Source organism: Colossoma macropomum, unplaced genomic scaffold, assembly GCF_904425465.1.
Source record: "Colossoma macropomum unplaced genomic scaffold, Colossoma_macropomum, whole genome shotgun sequence".
NCBI classification, from domain to species: Eukaryota; Metazoa; Chordata; class Actinopteri; order Characiformes; family Serrasalmidae; genus Colossoma; species Colossoma macropomum.
Genome location: NW_023494798.1, coordinates 5,776,097 through 5,795,372, shown reverse-complemented (window position 1 = coordinate 5,795,372; position 19,276 = coordinate 5,776,097). Strand labels below are relative to the sequence as shown.

Here is a 19,276-nt window from a genome sequence, read left to right as displayed (position 1 = left end):
AGGGAGTGCTGATGTTCCAGTGTGCTCTATCATTAGCAGATCAGTGAGCTGAACTCAGCACAGATCCCCAAAAAAATTAGTAAGTGGAATAAATAAGTGAATAAAGAATTTCAGGTTCACATCATGCTGAGACTTTCATAAACCAATCTATCTCCAGTCAAAAAAATGTGAATAAATCAGACAACAAGTCATCCAGAGTTGTTTGATGTGAAATGCTGCATTAAAATTCCCCTGTTCAGATTTCTTTACAGTGGTGGTGATTGGAACCATAGGGCGCCTGTCTACAACACAACTACAGCCATTTTATTTACCAAATTGACCAGTGAATGTACATGTACTGTATGTAATGATTATGGTAAAACAGGTAAATCCAAAATAATATGTTTTATTTGGGGGCTGTTTTGCATGTATCTCTCCACTATAAAAATACATTTTAGGGCAAAGTTTTATTTATAAACTATCGTGAAACAACATCTCAGGCATACGAAAATGTATTTGTAACCATTTCATGTAACAACTTTCTGTGTGGTAGTCCATCTGTTTCTCTGCATACTTTGTTAGCCCCCTTTTACCCTGTTCTTCAGGGCTCAGGACCCCCATGGACCCTCACAGAGCAGGTACTATTTGGGTGGTGGATCATTCTCAGCACTGCAGTAACACTGATGTGGTGGTGGTGTGTTAGTGTGTGTTGCGCTGGTCTGAGTGGATCAGACACAGCAGTGCTGCTGGAGTTTTTAAACACCTCAGTGTCACTGCTGGACTGAGAATAGTCCACCAACCAAAAATATCCAGCCAACAGCGTCCTGTGGGCAGCGTCCTGTGACCACTGATGAAGGACTAGAGGATGACCAACACAAACTGTGCAGCAGCAGATGAGCTATCGTCTCTGACTTTACATCTACAAGGTGGACTGACAAGGTAGGAGTGTCTAATAGCGTGGACAGTGAGTGGACACGGTGTTTAAAAACTCCAGCAACACTGCTCAAATTATAGACCTATCTCAAATCTCCCCTTTATATCTAAGATCTTGGAAAAAGTTGTAGCAAAACAGTTAAGCTCCTTTTTACATAGGAATCAAATACATGAAAAATTCCAATCTGGTTTTAGGCCACATCATAGTACAGAAACAGCACTAGTAAAAATTGTAAATGATCTATTATTATTTTCTGACCAAGATCATGTGTCCTTGTTAGTCCTCCTCGATCTTAGTGCGGCATTTGACACAATAGACCACACTATCTTACTAGACAGACTAGAAAACCTTGTAGGGGTAACAGGAACAGCTCTTTCCTGGTTCCGGTCCTACCTCACTGATCGGTATCAGTTTGTTAATATAAACGGTGAATCATCTGTTCTCACAAAAGTAAAATATGGTGTTCCACAAGGCTCTGTTTTAGGACCTGTATTATTCACTTTATATATGCTACCACTGGGCACCATTATCAGTAGACACGGCATAAACTTCCACTGCTATGCCGATGACACTCAGTTATATTTAGCAAGCGACCCAGATGATAGAATTAACCTTAGCAAGATTGAAGACTGTATACAAGACATAAAGGACTGGATGTCGAGTAACTTTCTCCTTCTAAACTCAGATAAAACAGAGGTTCTGCTTCTTGGTCCAAAAGCAGCCAGAAACAAACTGTCTAATCTAACACTTAAACTTAACAATTTCTCAGTTGCATCAAGCTCATATGTAAAAAACCTTGGTGTCATTATAGACCCTGATCTGTCCTTCGACACACATATAACTAATATTACTAGAACAGCCTTCCTGCATCTTCGCAATATTGCTAAATTGAGAAATGCATTATCTCTACAGGATGCAGAAAAGTTAGTTCATGCATTTATTACTTCAAGGCTAGATTACTGTAATGCCCTGCTGGCTGGATGTCCCAGCAAAAGCATTAACAAGCTTCAGCTAGTCCAGAACGCTGCAGCCAGAGTCCTTACAAGAACCAGAAAGTTTGACCATATCAGCCCAGTTTTATCAGCCTTACACTGGTTGCCAGTAAAATTTCGGATTGATTATAAAATTCTCTTGCTGACTTATAAAGCACTAAACGGACTCGCCCCGCTGTACCTGAGTGAACTTCTCTCTCACTATGAACCATCCCGCCTACTTAGATCACAAGGTGCTGGCTTACTATTAGTACCCAGAATTAATAAAGTTACGTCAGGGGGGAGAGCTTTCTCATACAAAGCCCCCCAGCTTTGGAATAGTCTTCCTGTTAATGTTCGGGACTCAGACACAGCCTCAGTCTTTAAGTCTAGGCTAAAAACCTACTTGTATATTCAAGCCTTTGGTAATTAGTTTTCCCTGTTAGTTCTATACCTGCCAGAGTCTCTGCTAACACTGTAATTTGTGATCGGTCACCCATTACAGAACTGACTCTGTGTGTTTTCCTCTCTGTGTGTTTTCCTTTCTTTCCTTTGCCGAGTTGAACAGCTGCCCATCCTGTTCTGATGCTGCTGCCTTTTCTGCCTCGATCGGGTGCCACTGCTCGCCAGCCCTCTGGACCGGGTTACCAACATTGAGCCTCCTGCTGTTCAACGCCGTGCAAACCTCACCCTCACAACCTGACCCCACTGATACTACTGCTGTTGCTGCATGAACTATTCAAAATTATTCACTTGAACCAATCAATCATTCAAACTAATTCAAATTAATCAATCACCCATTGACTGTGTTTTTCCTCTCTTTCTTTTGCCGAGTTGAACAGCTGCCCATGCTGCTGCTGATGCTGCTGCCTCTGCTGCCTTGATCGGGTGCCACTGCTCACCGTGCAAACCTCACCCTCACAACCTGACCCCACTGATGCTGCTGCTTCTGCTGCATGAACTGAACTATTCAAATTAATTGTTTCCTTCACCTTTACCCTGTTTTTGGTCTATAATACTTTATACTAACAATGTTTACTATCCGGTGTCGACCAGAGGAGGATGGGTTCCCCTTCTGAGTCCTGGTTCCTCTCAAGGTTTCTTCCTGTTTCTCTTAGGGAGTTTTTCCTTGCCACTGTCGCCACTGGCTTGCTCATGGGGGCTCGGACCCGGACTTCTTTTTGTAATGCTCATTTCCTTGTAAAGCTGCTTTGTGACAACACCTGTTGTAAAAAGCGCTATATAAATAAACTTTACTTACTTACTTACTGCTGTGTCTGATCCACTCAGACCAGCACAACACACTAACACACAACCACCACCATGTCAGTGTTACTGCAATGCTGAGAATGATCCACCACCTAAATAGTACCTGCTCTATGAGGGTCCATGGGGGTCCTGACCACTGAAGAACAGGGTAAAAGGGGGCTAACAAAGTATCAGAGAAACAGATGGACTACAGTCTGTAACTGTAGAACTACAAAGTGCACCTATATAGTAAGTGGAGCTGATTAAATGGACAAGACGGTGGTCATAATATTATGCCTGATCCGCGTATGTAAATGCATTGGGCTTTATGACATCACCAAAAACAATTCAAAATAGGCTGCAGCTTAGCATCCATATGGACATGATAGACTAATGAGTGAATAGCACATTTTGAAACGTTAACAATGTTTACATATTGCATCAAACACTTTTATTTTAAAATACTTTAAATGCATTCATGATGGAGAGATAAATGCTGTTTTATCACAACTGACATAAAATATTAAAGCTCAGAACATGTGTAGGTTCACTGGTGGTTTTGAATGGCAATTGCTTTGAAGACATGGCGAGCTCTGGTTCCTAATCACCACTCAGATGGAAAACGTTGAGTTTTTCAATGAACCATTTCACATCAACATTGTGACTTTGTTTACATCTCGACAGCTAAATTATGCAGAAATGTAAAGTGATCATTGGAATTCCTCTGATTTTGATGTCTCTCACATATTGGACAGATTGTTGGATACTATGTTTTGCGCACACATCCAGCTAATCAGTTCCTTCTGTGATAATCCCTTCAGGATTTCCCATGCATGCCGAGTCAGTGGCTTTCTCAGAGGGCTGTCCTGCATATTTGCTCTCTTCCCATCTTTCATCTCTCTTATTTTCCCCCTGAAACTCCAGCAGAGATGAGTCTTACGTGAACATATGCAAAAGTATATGTGCTGGCAGTTTATTTCTCTAATAAAGGTTGTTTAGGCTTCCTGTAACTGATATCTAAAGTAAAGACTTGCACCTTTGCACTTTGGCCACTAAGAGGTGCTGTTGCGATGCGTTCAGTTCAACTCATTCTCTGCATTGTAGCTTCTCATCTGGGCATGAGGAAATATCTACACACACAAGCATGTTGTGGTCATCGCCATCAAGTCTTTCCTTCTCTGCATTAAGAAACACAGATATTCACTCTATGTATCTTTCTCCTTCATTCAGCCTTAGCAGACCAGCTGAAGGACCTGGCAGCATTACTCTCAGCCCTGTCTCACTGTCCTGTCATCTCCCAGAGGAGCTCAAGTACTCTCCCTCAGAGCCCTTTAATAAAAGCCCAGCTGCTGCAGGCTAATTAAAACCTCACTTAACAGCCCCTTTTTGCTCACTGAGCACAGAAATAACAAACACACTTGCAGGCTGATTTTATGACTGATTAGCTGCGGCTAATTTTATGAGTGTTTTTTCCATCCTCGTGAATGATGAGGTGCGGCGGATGTCCATCCTCTTGAGAGAGGTCACAAACAAAACAGCATGCTGTCAGGAGTTTATGTGACACAAAGGCCGACGTTTACATGCCAACTCACCTCACCACTAGGGGTCTAAATTTCTGACCTCACTAAATGATTCACTGTATCACAAATTTTTAGAATCATCACTCTTCAATTTGACTGTTTTGGTGTAATTTAGAATTATATATATATGAAAAATAACTGTACACACAAATGTAACTGGAGGAAATGTGTACACAGTCATGGAATAGAGATACTAGAAACTAAAAAGGTTTTGTATTTGAGCATATATATAATTATAACTGATGATTATAAAAGTTGATATAGTTGAGTCGCCATCTTCAAATCTGCTGTTGTACATACACCGATCAGGCATAACATCAGGACCACCTCCTTGTTTCTACACTCATTGTCCATTTTATCAGCTCCACTTACTATATAGGTGCACTTTGTAGTTCTACAGTTACAGACTGTAGTCCATCTGTTTCTCTGATACTTTGTTAGCCCCCTTTTACCCTGTTCTTTAGTGGTCAAGACCCCCATGGACCCTCACAGAGCAGGTAGTATTTGGGTGGTGGATCATTCTCAGCACTGCAGTAACACTGACGTGGTGGTGGTGTGTTAGTGTGTGTTGTGCTAGTACAAGTGGATCAGACACAGCAGTGATACTGGAGTTTTTAAACACCGTGTCCACTCACTGTCCACTCTATTAGACACTCCTGCATTGTCAGCCCACCTTGTAGATGTAAAGTCAGAGACGATAGCTCATCTGCTGCTGCACAGTTTGAGTTGGTCATCCTGTAGTCCTTCATCAGTGGTCACAGGATGCTGCCCACAGGACGCTGTTGGGGATATTTTTGGTTGGTGGACTATTTTCAGTCCAGCAGTGACACTGAGGTGTTTAAAAACTCCAGCAGCACTGCTGTGTCTGATCCACTCAGACCAGCACAACACACACTAACACACCACCACCACAGTGCTGAGAATGATCCACCAGCCAAATGGTGGTCAAATGGTGCTTACATGTACAATTTTAATTGATCATTTGGCTGTCGCAACACGTTTATACAGAGCTGACGGTCAATAAACAAATCTGTACGATATCCTTTGTGGTAAAGCACAGAAGTGTGAATTGATAAATGCACTCTGGTTTGCTGTTCACACTGCGGTGCTCCCTTCAGCTGCCTTCAGTCATGCTGGAGGAGAAAGATGCATACACTTTTAGGATAAAGCTCAAGTGCATCTAGGCTGACTTTACACAGAAATTTGCATGTAACTTTAGTTTCTTGAAACTTATCGGAAACTAAATTGCACTTGAGTAATGTAAAGTACAACCCGTGTGAAACTCAGCTGCAACAGTTGCAAGGGACTCAACTTTGTGGAGCAAGTTTCATGAAACAGCAAATCTAAATGCTGATAATGCATCACCTGATCATATCAAATTAAATCATTTCAAACAATTGATTGTTTCAGGTCAAGGGATAAGAAAATGAAACAGAAGATTGTTCACTGGGTGGTTAAAAATGAGATCTTGTCTTAGTCCATGTCAGTTTCCTGAGCCATGACCACAAACAAGCATGAATTTCTCAAAGCTCTGTAAACAGCTGGTTACACTCGCCAGCTAATGCTAACAACTGTTTAAATGGCTGCTTGTATTCTTCTTTAGCCTTCTGTTATTTTGATCTTTGTAGTTACATTATTTATTTCTTCCTTTCTTGACAACCTCTAATTTTGCACCGATTGCAGATTCCTTTATGATCCAAACAATGATAAATATTACAGAAGAGGAGACTGAGATGTGGTGACTGGATGAACTTGCAGTACTTCCAGAACAGGATAAGTGAGCCAAACGTACAAATGTAATGCCTACTTAAGCATGATTTTTTAAAAGAATAATCATTCACAGAACAGAGCCAAATATGTGCTAAATATCCATAGATTCACAGATCTTAGAGATATAGACAAGAACAGCAGTGCCAACTGAAAAATGAACATTAATGCTGCAAATATGTAAATAGTGAGAACAATATGGAGTACCAACAAATAGGAGCTGCACATTCTACTATCTAGTGGAGTAATCAGATGTGTTGTGTACAACTTTAAATTGTTTTTGAATTGCTTTGTATAGCTGTCAAGTTGCAAGGAAATTAAGGCTCAATTTCATTTCACTCCTTTCCACTACCACTTAGCCCTATCCCTCTGTTTTGTGTGTTCACACCTAGGAGTAGGGTGTCCCAATTTTTGTTGAGATAGAGGGGTAGGGTGAAGTGTCATGGCCTTTTTTCAGACACACTACAAATGTAGTGTCAAGAGAAATAAAGAAAAACAGCAAGATGGCCACAAAGTGAGTACTTAAATGACGATAATCTTTGTATTAGTTTACTATTATTTCAATGTATTCTGGTCGTTTCCTTAATAATAAGCATAAACAATTGCTAGTAGTATGATGATGTCTCAGTAGACAGCTATGTAAATTTCCTGTTCCACCTTAAATGGTGCAGCAGTTCTGATGCCTGAGGTGCCACAATGTAATTGCTGCACCATTTAAAGTGGAATGGAAAAATTTGAAGAAGAAGCTAGCAAACAGCTGACTTCAGCTTTATATCACTGAAGAATTAGGGGTGGGCGATAATAAATAATTGCCCCCCCCTTTGAAGGCATTTGATGCCCTAAATGTAACTAAAGCCCAGCAGTGAGGAGCTGAACTTTACCCTCCTCTGCTGTCACTGCAGACTGGCAGCGTCGCCTACAGAGCAGCACTGGTAGCTGTTAATGAAGTGATGCTCTTTTTATTTCAGGATTGTTCCACATTGTAGGACAAGATTTTAATCACTATCCTTGTAACTCGGGGATTGAGCCTAAGTCTCATGCAACTCACTACATGCAACTAGTTGCATGAGGGTTTCACTTTGTAAAACCAGGCTTAGGCTGTTGGATAAAATGCAAATCATAGGCTTGCCTATCTCATTAGGCGATTGCAACAATTTGTGACCAGAATTTTACCAAAGTTTCCAACAAACTAAATTCCTAGACATCATGATGGCACCAAAATGTCATATTGGAAACTCTGCCAGTAAATGCATCAAATATCAGTTTGAAATATCGGTCAGTCTGATGCTGATCATTTTTTCTGCTGATGTCAGTATGATCCTGCATCCCTCATTATCACAATGTGAGTCCAAATACAGTCCTGATCTAAACTAAGTTTCTAACTCGTGTTCTCTCACTCGCACTTTCTGTCCTTTACAGTCTTCCCCCTCTGGAGTCAAGTGACAGGAAATTTGGATCTTGGCTCTTGTCTAATCCTGGAATAAGGCAGCATTCTGAATGGGCCATTGTCTAATCTCACTCTGTACTCTGTGCAAACAGACTAAGAGCACCGAAAGATTCTTATCCCCCCCTTTCTTGTCATATTGATGGATTCTAAATGGATTGAATTGATATGCCTGGCCCAAAGGCTTTTGCTAGGGTCGGTCATCTCACAGTTGCTCAGAGCAGTTGGAAGACCACTGATGTGATGCATATGGTGATAAATATTTCAGTTGACAGTTTGGAACATGTTGAGTTATTTAAACTGTAGCACTTTAACCGAGTCCGACTGCATAGCTGCATTCCACATGGTACGGTTAATTTGCCCTGTAATCAAAATTTCCAGAATGTTTGTTATTGTCCCTGAGTGTCCTTCCCCTGAACCCACCCGTCTGGCCAGACTTATTTGATGGATTTGATAGAATCAGTCTTAAACATAATTCCAAAGCTGACCCAATCTTTGTAGCACTTCAGAACGTCCTGTTGGGCGTTTTAGTCTTTGTTCCATTTGAAGAGTCCCAAAAGTGAAGTAGTTGACCATGCAGGAGTTGAGCTCTGTCATAGGTGTGCTCTGTGTGTTTGTGTCTATGAAACACGCATGCGTGTCTTCGCTTCTGTGCATAACTCGCCCCCCTCTTTAATTTCCCTACAGAGGTGCTTTTCATTAATCAGCCTCTATAAAACTCTCCAGTCATCACAGCTCTACATACTAAACGCTGAGTGGACCGCTGATGTGACTCGCTGATCAGGATATGCAGCTCCTCCAGGTCGCGACCCTGCTGCTTTCTCTCCTCTGCACCACACACGGTGCCTCTGAGGCCAACTGTGACCGCTGGCAGGACCTGGACTCTGCGGTGGTCCATAAGGACGGCCAGGTGATTCTGGCTGGAATGTTTCCCATTCACTCTAAGGGCATAGAGCAGCAGCTGAACTTCACCAGTTCACCAGGCAAGAGGAGATGCAGGGGGTAAAGAGTGTTGGCTCCTGACTTTTTTTTCCACACTTCCTGCTTCAGAGGGGCTGCCAATGATTAAAGCCCCCCTTTTACTTCACTGGCTTTGAAGTGTTCAAAATGCACTTTGCTCTTTCTGTAATTGTTCAGTGGCTGTGTTGTGCACAGGAGACGCATCGCTCTTGATCATATTTATCAAAGAAACCGCACTGACCATGTCATTCACCTGTAGGGGTGGGCAATGTAATGATGTTTCACATTATTTTGATAAAAGAAATTGTGATATACTTTTCTGAGTGTATCACAAGTATCATCAGTGTTCTTAGACAAACAAACAACTACATGTGTGAACATAAAACAGATAGATTTATATCAATTATACAGAGGCTGTTAACAGCAACTAGCATATCACTGCTGTCAGAACAAAAGCTTATATGTCCACTTTTGCCTTTTTTCTGTTTTGATATAATTTGAAAATGCCTGTTGTCTTTTACATTGTGTGTAAATTTCATGGTAAATGGTCCAAAAGTTCCATTGACTTACATTAAAAGTAAAGTTTTTTCCTTCTACACTAAAGTTATTATTTTGGAGATATGAGGTTTTGTTCTGACAGCAGCGAATCATCATTTCCAATGAAAAATTGTGTATTACATTAGAAATTAATTCAAAATCCAAGCATTTTCACCAGTGATCTCAGACTTTTTTTGGACCCCACTCTATCCAAAAGTCTAAGATTGAGTTGAGTCCCTTGCAAATGTTACTATTCACTTATTTGCATTTCGCTGTTGTCGGAACAAAACCTTGTATAACTGTACAGAAAAAAAGAAAAAACCTACTTTAATTTTAATATAAAGTCAATGGAACCAGACTTTTTTCCAAGTAATTTTGGATTGGTTTCTTTTGGTCCATTTATCATGAATTGTTCACACAATGTAAAGGTCAATAGGCATTTTCAAATTGTGTTGAAAACTGAAAAAAGGCAAAAATGGAGATACAAGGTTTTGTCCAACAGCAGCCATTTGTTTCAAATTTGATACAGAATCATTCATTACAAATTATATTATCAGCTCAACAGTTTTAATGAAAAGTAAAATCTTTTCAATTTGAACTTGACTTTCGGAATTTCTTAGTATTTGGAATGCCTCCTTTTGTTTTAATGACAGCATCTACCCAAACTGGCACAGATTCCATAGCAGAGTTGGGTCATTCAGGTCCAGAAAGTAAACCTCCTCCCCAGTTGGCACACCACCAGCTTCGCTCCACGAGTTTAAACAAGGTGGATCTGATCTGGTAACAGACCAGATCCTCCTGAGAGTCACCTGAACACCTGCTGATGGAAGAGATAAGACTCAAAAAAAAGCCTTAACATGGTCAATGTCACAATTTGCTTCGGTTTGAATAGAGACATAATAATAGTGCAGAATCTGGCATATTCATTGTTCAGTTTACTTCTTCTATTTGACTGCATATACATATGCAAAAGTGTGGGCACCCTGGTCAAATTCCATGTTTTGGTCATTTTCTAAGTGAAACTGAGTGAACACATCCTCCACAGAGGACACAGTTCTGCACATGTTAATAAACATTTACTTTTTATGTGCTGTCTGTCCTGTGATGGACTGTCCAAGGTGTATTCTGCCTTCTACCCAGTGACCACTGAGATAGGCTCTAAAACCCCCGCTGCGACCCAGGAGGAAAAGTGGTTTAGAAAATGTGTGTTTGTGTGTTTATGTGCTGAATTTAAACTATTGGGGGAAAAAAGAAACATAAAATACATCATTTGCAAAAGTTATGATACTTTTTATAATTGTGTGGTTTTTTTTTTACCCTACATGTTATATAAACAGAAATTGCGCACTAAAAGTTGCTTAGTAAAAAATTGCTGTACTCAGATTTTCATAGCCTTTTAAAATGTGGCACTACCATTTTGCTTGTGCAAATTAATTTTCATGTTGTTGAAATGTCTCCAAGCCATGCAATGTATTGTTGCTGTCAGAACAAAACCTTGTATCTCCATTTTTTGTCATTTTCCAGTTTTAGACATAATTTGAAAATGGCTGTTGCCCTTTACAATGTCTGTAAATGTCATAATGAATGGACCAAAAGAAATGTCCCAAAATGACATCTGGTTCCATTGACTTTCATTAAAAGCAAAGTTTTTTCTTCTTCTGTAAAATTACCATTTTGGACATATGAGGTTTTGTTCCGACAACAGCGATATGTTTCTAGTACACTGTAAGAAAAAATGGTACTGTTCAGGTGCATTTTTGTTCACCAAGGTACAAACAAAGTAAACTACCCTCAAAGGTACAGTAGTGATCTTAAGGTTCAGCTGTGTTCCTTAAAATAGTTTTAAATGTACTCTACATTCACCAGGAAGGCACCACCACAGTGACAGTTTTCTACTAGCTTTAAGAGTGTATGCAGAAAGTCTTTATGAAGGTTTCACTGACTTCGGTCTGCCTTTGAATGTCTTGCTGCTTCAGGTTAAACCTGCGTGCATTCCGCTGGACTCAGTCCATGATCTACTTCATAGAGGAGATCAACAGAAACCCTAACCTGCTGCCCAACATCACGCTGGGCTACAGGATCTATGACACATGCTGGCTGGTGGCTCTGTCTATGAGAACGGCCTTGTCGGTGGTCTCTCAGCCCCTGAAGAGGAACAGTACTGGAGCGTGTTCATCCCCCACCATCCCTCTGATCATAGGAGACTCGGGATCCACTCTGTCTATGGCCATCTCCAGACTGCTCAATCTGTTCAGCGTCCCGCTGGTGAGACACAAACATGGCCATGCACTGTGTGCTCGAATGTGTGTGCTGTTGAAACGACTCTCTCTCACTCTCTCTCTCTTTATCTCTGCCTCTCTCACTCTTATCCACTCTCTGTTTCGGATTTTCGCTTTCCCCATGAGAAAACTTTGTAGACTGAAAGAAATCAACCTGAATTTTTTTCTTTTTTTTCTCTTAGTTTAGGCAGAAGTTCTACTTAAAACCCAGAAAACCTAATTCAGTACCACATCTTAGGTCAGTTCTTGCCCTGAATTTAGTCATTGCTGATGCTGAAGTTATGACTTCGCCTATCACATAGTGTGGTGGGGGGCCTTAAGGGCTTCTTCCTCAGGCTTCTGACCGTGGGAAGCTGAGGTGTTGGCAGGATTCAAAACAGTGATTAAGCAGTTAGACTATCGTATCCCACTGGAGCTGCAAAGCTTTTTTCTGCGCTTCTGCTTTAAAGAATTAAAGAAAAGGTGAATTGAATCAGATCAAAGTGACCTGTTCTTACATAGCTCCTCTTTTTCAATAGAAGGCATTCTCTGCGCTTGGATAAATAAGACTTACCTGTGCCAATAAATACATGAGAGCATCATGTTTTCTATTATTTACTCTTTCCTATGTTCATTGTTCCATTTTCATTGTTTACGTTTACTATCAGAAGGCCTGGAGTCAGTTTTTTTTTATATAAAATTAGAAATAAATTGGAAATCAAACATTGCTAGTTGATTCCTTTGGTTGCTTTAACATGCTAGGACTTCTCTTCAGCTCCTGAAGTCCAAATCAATTGAATTTAACATTTTAGTTTCCATCCACAACTTAACAACCAAACAAAAGTAGTACTGTAATGCTTGCAGAGTTTAAACCCAAGCCTGATTCTATTGAATAAAAATGAACTAAAAATTACAGGCAGGCGTATTTTTAGCTCCCAGAAGTCAGTAAACCTTCTCTGAAGGCCTCTTCATTTTAGCATTTGTAAGATTTGAACTATGTATCATCATCAACATCATCATTGTAATATTCACTAAACTACCAAGTTGTTTCTAAAGTGTTATTTCATTTCACCAACAAAATTGTCATGACAGAATAGAATGTCAGAAGAAGTCAGTTACTGCACACTTCATGTGGTATGTCAGCAGAGTTGACAGAAGCAGTCTATATGACAGACAATGCCTATTGGAATGAGCCTCTATAATTTTTTTTATATTGGTTTAAGTCAGTTGAGTTATGTAGGTGCTACCTAGCATAATGAACTGCCCTACAGTAAAGTGTTACCACTCCAGTGTTAAAAATCTATTTTTTACATTTTAAAAATCTAAATTTATAAAAAAAAATGTCAAAAAAATCTAAGTTTTGGGTAAATTACATTGGGAAAAAATTGAAAAGATTAATGCAGAAGGATGACACAGTATCTAAGAATTGGTGACTTTAAACAAGAGAAAAAAGTAAAAAATTGAGTTAAATTTCTTTTTGAAATTTCCCTTTTTCATGAATTATTCAAAAAATGTAAAGGGAAGCTGGTTTTCACTGGAAAACTGGAAAAAAACAACAACATTATTTTATGATGACTTTTTATTATACATATTCTACTAATTTATATTAAATTTAGACAAAATTGTATTCTCTATATCTTTTACTTACTTTCTCTATCTCCTCTCTCTCTCCTAAACTCACAGGTTAGCTACTTTTCCTCCTGTGCTTGTCTGAGTGACAGACAGCAGTTCCCGTACTTCTTCCGAACGATCCCCAGCGACACGTACCAGGCCAGCGCTCTTGCCCGCCTTGTAAAACACTTTGGCTGGACATGGGTGGGTGCATTGGGCGGTGATGATGCTTATGGGCGAACTGCCCTGGACATGTTCACCGCCGAGGTGTCCCGCCTGGGCGTGTGCGTGGCCTTCCGGGTCATCATCCCGAAGGTACCTTCTCAGCTGCAGCTCCAGGACATCGTAAAGACGATCCGAGACTCCACTGCACATGTACTGGTCACCTTTGCCACTGAGGAGGACATCCAGCCAGTGGTGGAGGAGACGGTTAGGCAGAAAGTGACAGGCAAGCAGTGGGTGGCCAGTGAAGCCTGGATAACGTCCACCCTCATCTCCACTATCTACCCCTCTCTCAGTGGCACCATCGGTTTTGCCATCCGCCGGGCTGAAATCCCTGGCCTCAGGACGTTCCTCCACAGCCTGCAGCCATTGGCTGACCCATATAACCCCTCTGCCAGGGAATTCTGGGAAACGCAGTTTCAGTGCTCCTTTAATACAAGCATGCCAGTTGGCTCTATGGCTGACCCTGTCCACTACAACCGTACCTGTACAGGACAGGAGAAGATTGCGGACACTGAGACTATCTATAATGATGTGTCTCAGCTCAGAGTGACCTATAACTTGCACAAGGCTGTATATGCAGTAGCACACGCACTGCACAACCTGCTAATGTGCAAGAAGGAAGAGAGCAGCACTGATAAGCAGCAGCAGTGTCCAGATATCTACAACCTGCAGCCCTGGCAGGTATAACAAAACTCAGGGCTTCTATGAATGAAACATATTCCAGACGCATTGTCTTGAAATACAATATTATCCAAGACCACCTTTCATTTGTTTGATTTCCAGTTAAAATGACCATTAAATACAAGTTATTCATTTTTCAAAGTCAGCAACAACACTTAAACATAGTCTTTAATACTTAGTGTGTCCACCCTTTACCTTTATTACAGCTTCTATTCTTTTCAGGAGACTCACTTTAGTTTTTCATTTATATATTCCCAAAGTTTAGTCTTAGAAGTTGGTTGCATTTTCTGCTCCTCACAGTCCAAGTAATCCCAAACACACTGAATGATGTTGAGGTCTGGGCTTTGGGGTGGCTACTTATACTTTGAGATCTATCCACATCTGGTCTGAAACAACAGTGAAGCTTTTCTCTCAAAGATTTAAGTGCATACTAAAGCTTATCATTCAGTACCTACACAGATTTCAATGCAAACTAGCTGAGCTGTTCTTAGGTTATTGTGTGTGTAGTAAAACGTTGGGCCTGCCAGTGGGCCCTGGCCATTTAAGGGGTTAAATAAATGATGAGTGGTCTTTTGCACAGTACTGTACAATAAAAAGGGACTGAATGGATTGAAATTGATTTAAATGCTTATCTGCATTTTCACCTGAATGAAACATCAACACAACCACGTTAAGTAAGACTACTTAGGGCAACAACTGTGTCGATATAGGTAGAAATGATGTACACATTCAAATCGAGTCAGTTCTTTTTCTTGTACACTCCTGGGCAAAAAAGCCCAAAATGGCAAAATTTTAAGCTTTTAATAGTCTTAACACCAAAACGTTAAACAAACAGAATAAATAAGTTAGTATGGTAGAGCTTCCATTTGATTTCTTTAAATGTTGATGTTTTGTGTGTGAATTTGCAGACAACCTTTTACAGAAAGGAGAGTCCGTACTCAGCATTGATGGCTTCATACAGCTAAAAACTTTGCCAAGCTAGTTTGTGTTTAATGTGAGATAAAATACTCTATATGGTTTAAATATAAATTCTGTCCAAACCATCAGTAAAAAACCTTATATTTTGGGCTTGGCCCATTTTTTTGCCCAGGAGTGTAGATTATTTCATTAAAACTACCACAGCCGACATTTAGATATTAATGTGTACAGTCTACTTTTATCCTTTATGCATTAACATTTTTTAGGTGATACAGTACCTGAAGGAGGTGAACTACACTAACATGTTTGGAGACGCTGTATATTTTGATGAGCATGGAGACCCTGTGGGGTCATATGACGTTGTAAACTGGCAGAAGGGACCGGACGGCAGGACATCGCATTTTGTTACCGTTGGACGCTTTGACTCCTCTCTTCCAACCGAGCAGCAGTTAGTGCTCTACCAGGACAACATTGTGTGGCATGGGGGATCCAAGGAGGTGAAATTCTTGATTATTCACCATTACGGCTAAGTTGTATTTACTAATAGTTCAGTTTTATAAATGTTTATACCAAATATTTTGACCCTGGAGGGCAACAGTCCAGTGTTTGTGGTGAGGTGAGAAAGAATAGTATACAAACAATGAAGATAGGTAGGTCTCAGATTTTGTTAACACTTTGTTTGAAGGCTACCTACATCTGGACATGCATAAGCATTTAATAACACATTTATAAAGCAATTCTAGAGCGTTCATGGATTGCTTATGCCATTAATGGGTAGATGACAAGTTTTTTTATGAAGAATACATAATAAGCCCAGCATTGGAAAGTGTTGACATAAATTGACAGGCACTTGTTCCATTTATAACACTGTTATAAAGCATCATTCTCAAGTAATGGAGCTTAGAACTAGTTAAGAATACCATATATCTTAATACTTTAATAAAAACTGTACTTTTGTACTTAAACCCTCAAAAATATATATATATAGAACTTACTAATAGTGACTCAAAACTACTTTATAATGTAGGCTCACTTACGTGGGGATAATGTGTTAGAACAATGTTATAAACGGGACAAATGTCCATCAGTTTAGTTTAAAGCCTTTTATGTCAATACAATATAATTTAGGTCATACAACATCTTATGTTATCTTGCAATTAATGACATGAAGAGTCAAGCATTGCTTTATAAATATGTTATTAATTGCTTATACATGTGTTATGAAGACCTTATGTAGATAACCTTCAAATGAAGTGTTACCAGGTTTTAAATTGCATTTTATGATATTACAATATATTAAATTTTTACTTTCAAAAAAGGAGGAGAAGGAGAATAATGATTGGATAAATTATATACAGTATGACAACATCTTTTTCAAAATTATGTATAGTATGAAAAATGTTTAGGTGAAAGGTTAGGGTAACTTTCTGGTGGCCAGCAAATGTCCTGTTTGGCCCCACTTTAGGCAGGCCTGGTTCATACTTGTTTTAAGGTCGTACACATTATGCACTGTCATCTTCAAGATTGATATTTGAGATGAAACATTGGTGAACGATCTGTCATAATTCAAAAATATGATGTTTTAGCCCTGATTTCTCACTTTTATAACTAAAAAACTTACACTAGTTTCTTTAGCTACTGCAACATTCATAGTGGATCCCAAATAATAGTATTAAGATTAGTTACTACATAATAAGCCTTGGGGTTAGGGGTCCTCTCACTGTATTTCAATGTCTCTCACTCTCTCTGTCTGTCTCTCTTTCACCCCCATGTTCTATCCCTCACTCCAGGTGCCAGTGTCGGTGTGTTCACCTAGCTGCCGGCCAGGCTATAGGAAAGCCACTCGCAAAGGCCAGCCTGTCTGCTGCTATGACTGCGTGCCCTGTGCCGAGGGCACCATCAGCAACAGCATAGGTACACTGCTGCATCCAGGAGAGCCTCTATACTATCCTAGTGTCCTTGCCTACTCCAGCTTATTCAACTCCTTGAGCTTGTTTACTGAAGGTTATGACTCCATTAACTTACCACAATAACACTGCATCAGCCTCTCAGTCTCTCTCTCCTTCCAGTATAAACACCCAATATCAGTGAGAACTCTGAGCCAAAAACAAACAGTTCTCTTGGAATCTGACCATTAAAATTTATAATGATGTGAAAGCCACAAAAAAACAAAGCTTTAGTCTCTGGATCCTGAATTCCCTCTCCTTTGTGTTATGAGGTTGAAAATGGGTGTTTTGTTGAAGGACCAACTGGGTGAACCAATTCGCTATAGCGCCCCCCTGAGGCAGACCAGTGCTGCATCACTAGTTAGTTAAGAGAACGAAGGACAGAAGTTTGCTGATTGTTGGTGAAGCAGGCTAAACAATGACCTTTCCCTGAATTTGTGACATAATTTTGTGACATCCAGAGTTCCATGAGGTTAATTTGGGTTCTTAGCCCCCTTGTATTTCGCACTATCCTCAGGGAACATTCACTATTTCTTTTGTCTTTCCTCCCAGATCAGTCTGAGTGCACGCTCTGCCCTGAAGACCTCTGGTCCAACCCACAACGTGACAGTTGTATTGACAAGCAGATTGAGTTTCTGTCCTACACCGAGGGTTTCGGAATGGCCCTCGCAGCCACAGCCATCCTGGGTGTCGTCGCTACCGTGATGGTAGCTGCCATTTTCCTGCGTCACCGAGACACGCCCCTGGTCCGCGCCAACAACTCAGAGCTGAGCTTCCTGCTGCTGCTGTCGCTCACCTTCTGCTTCTTATGCGCGCTCACCTTCCTGGGCCAGCCGACCCGCTGGGCCTGCCAGCTCAGACGCACTGCCTTTGGCCTGACCTTTGCCCTCTGTCTCTCCTGTCTGCTGAGCAAGACTCTGGTGGTGCTCATGGCCTTCAGGGCCACACTGCCTGGCAACAATTCGGCACGTTGGTTTCGCCCCCCACAGCAGCGTCTGGGCGTGTTCCTGTGCTCCGCCCTACAGTGTGCAATCTGTGTGGCTTGGCTAACCACGGCTCCGCCTCATCCAGTGAAGAACACCTGGCTGTACCGTGACCGGATCATTCTAGAATGCCACTTGGGTTCCGTGGCTCTGTTCTGCTGTGTGCTCGGCTACATCGGCTGTCTCGCTGCCTTTTGTTTTATCCTGGCCTTTCTGGCTCGGAAGCTGCCTGATAACTTTAATGAAGCCAAGTTCATCACATTCAGCATGCTCATATTCTGTGCAGTTTGGATCGCTTATATCCCAGCTTATGTCAGCTCTCCTGGAAAGTTCACTGTAGCTGTAGAGATATTTGCTATCTTAGCCTCTAGTTTTGGGGTACTTCTGTGTATATTTGCCCCCAAATGTTACATCATCATCTTTATGCCTGAGAAGAATACTAAAAAATATCTCATGTTTCAGAAAACTAGCAGATGATTTATAACAATTGACTGAGCCTGTGACTCTTGATAGCGTTCCCTGGAAAAATACAAGAGGGAAACAAATGTATGGAATTTCAAAAAGAATGTATTTTATACAGTGCTGTGAAAAAGTGCTTGCTCTCCCTCTGATTTCTTCTATTTTTGCACATTTGTTACACAAAATATAGTTTTAAGTGTTTCATCTATTGAAAGAATAAATTTATCCAGCACTAACTGGCACCCTATGAAATAGTAATTTCCCCCTTGGTTACGCAATCAACAAATTAACCACCATTAGAAAGTGGCCAGGCAAAAGTGGTACGGTGTGGCAATGCTTTGCTGCTTCAGGACCTCAGTGACTTGCTGTAAGTGATGGAATCACGAATTCTGCTATGTACCAGAGTAATTCAGTAGGAGGATATCTGGCCGTCAGTCCATGATTTGATGCTCAAGCACAGTTGGGCTCTGCTTGAAGACAGTGATCCAAAGCATAACAGCAGGTCTGCCTCTGAATAGCTCAAAAGAAACAAAATAAAGGTTTTGGAGTGGCCTAATCAAAGCCTGAACTCCATTCAGATAATGCAGCAGGACCTTAAATGGGCAGTTTTTGCATGAAAGCCCTCCAATGTGGCTGAAATTAGAACAATTCTGCAAAGAGGAATGGCCCACAGTGATGTGAAGGACTGATCTCTAGTTATTGACAGCATTCGGTGGCACTTACTGCTGCTAAACGTGGCACAAGTAATTATAAATATTAGAGGGACAGTCATTTA

At 40.7% G+C, this 19,276-nt stretch overlaps 1 protein-coding gene across 1 annotated transcript in view; it reads left to right on the top strand.

The window, feature by feature from the left end:
• The window catches only part of LOC118818476 (vomeronasal type-2 receptor 1), a 29,444-nt gene extending 10,925 nt beyond the window's left edge, over positions 1 to 18,519 (top strand). Inside the window, exons 6-9 of the mRNA XM_036585744.1 lie at positions 13,362 to 14,195; positions 15,380 to 15,610; positions 16,904 to 17,027; positions 17,612 to 18,519. Coding sequence (XP_036441637.1) covers positions 13,362 to 14,195; positions 15,380 to 15,610; positions 16,904 to 17,027; positions 17,612 to 18,519 — 2,097 coding nt within the window. The remainder of the gene's footprint in view (positions 1 to 13,361; positions 14,196 to 15,379; positions 15,611 to 16,903; positions 17,028 to 17,611) is intronic.
• Positions 18,520 to 19,276: the final 757 nt, after the last annotated feature.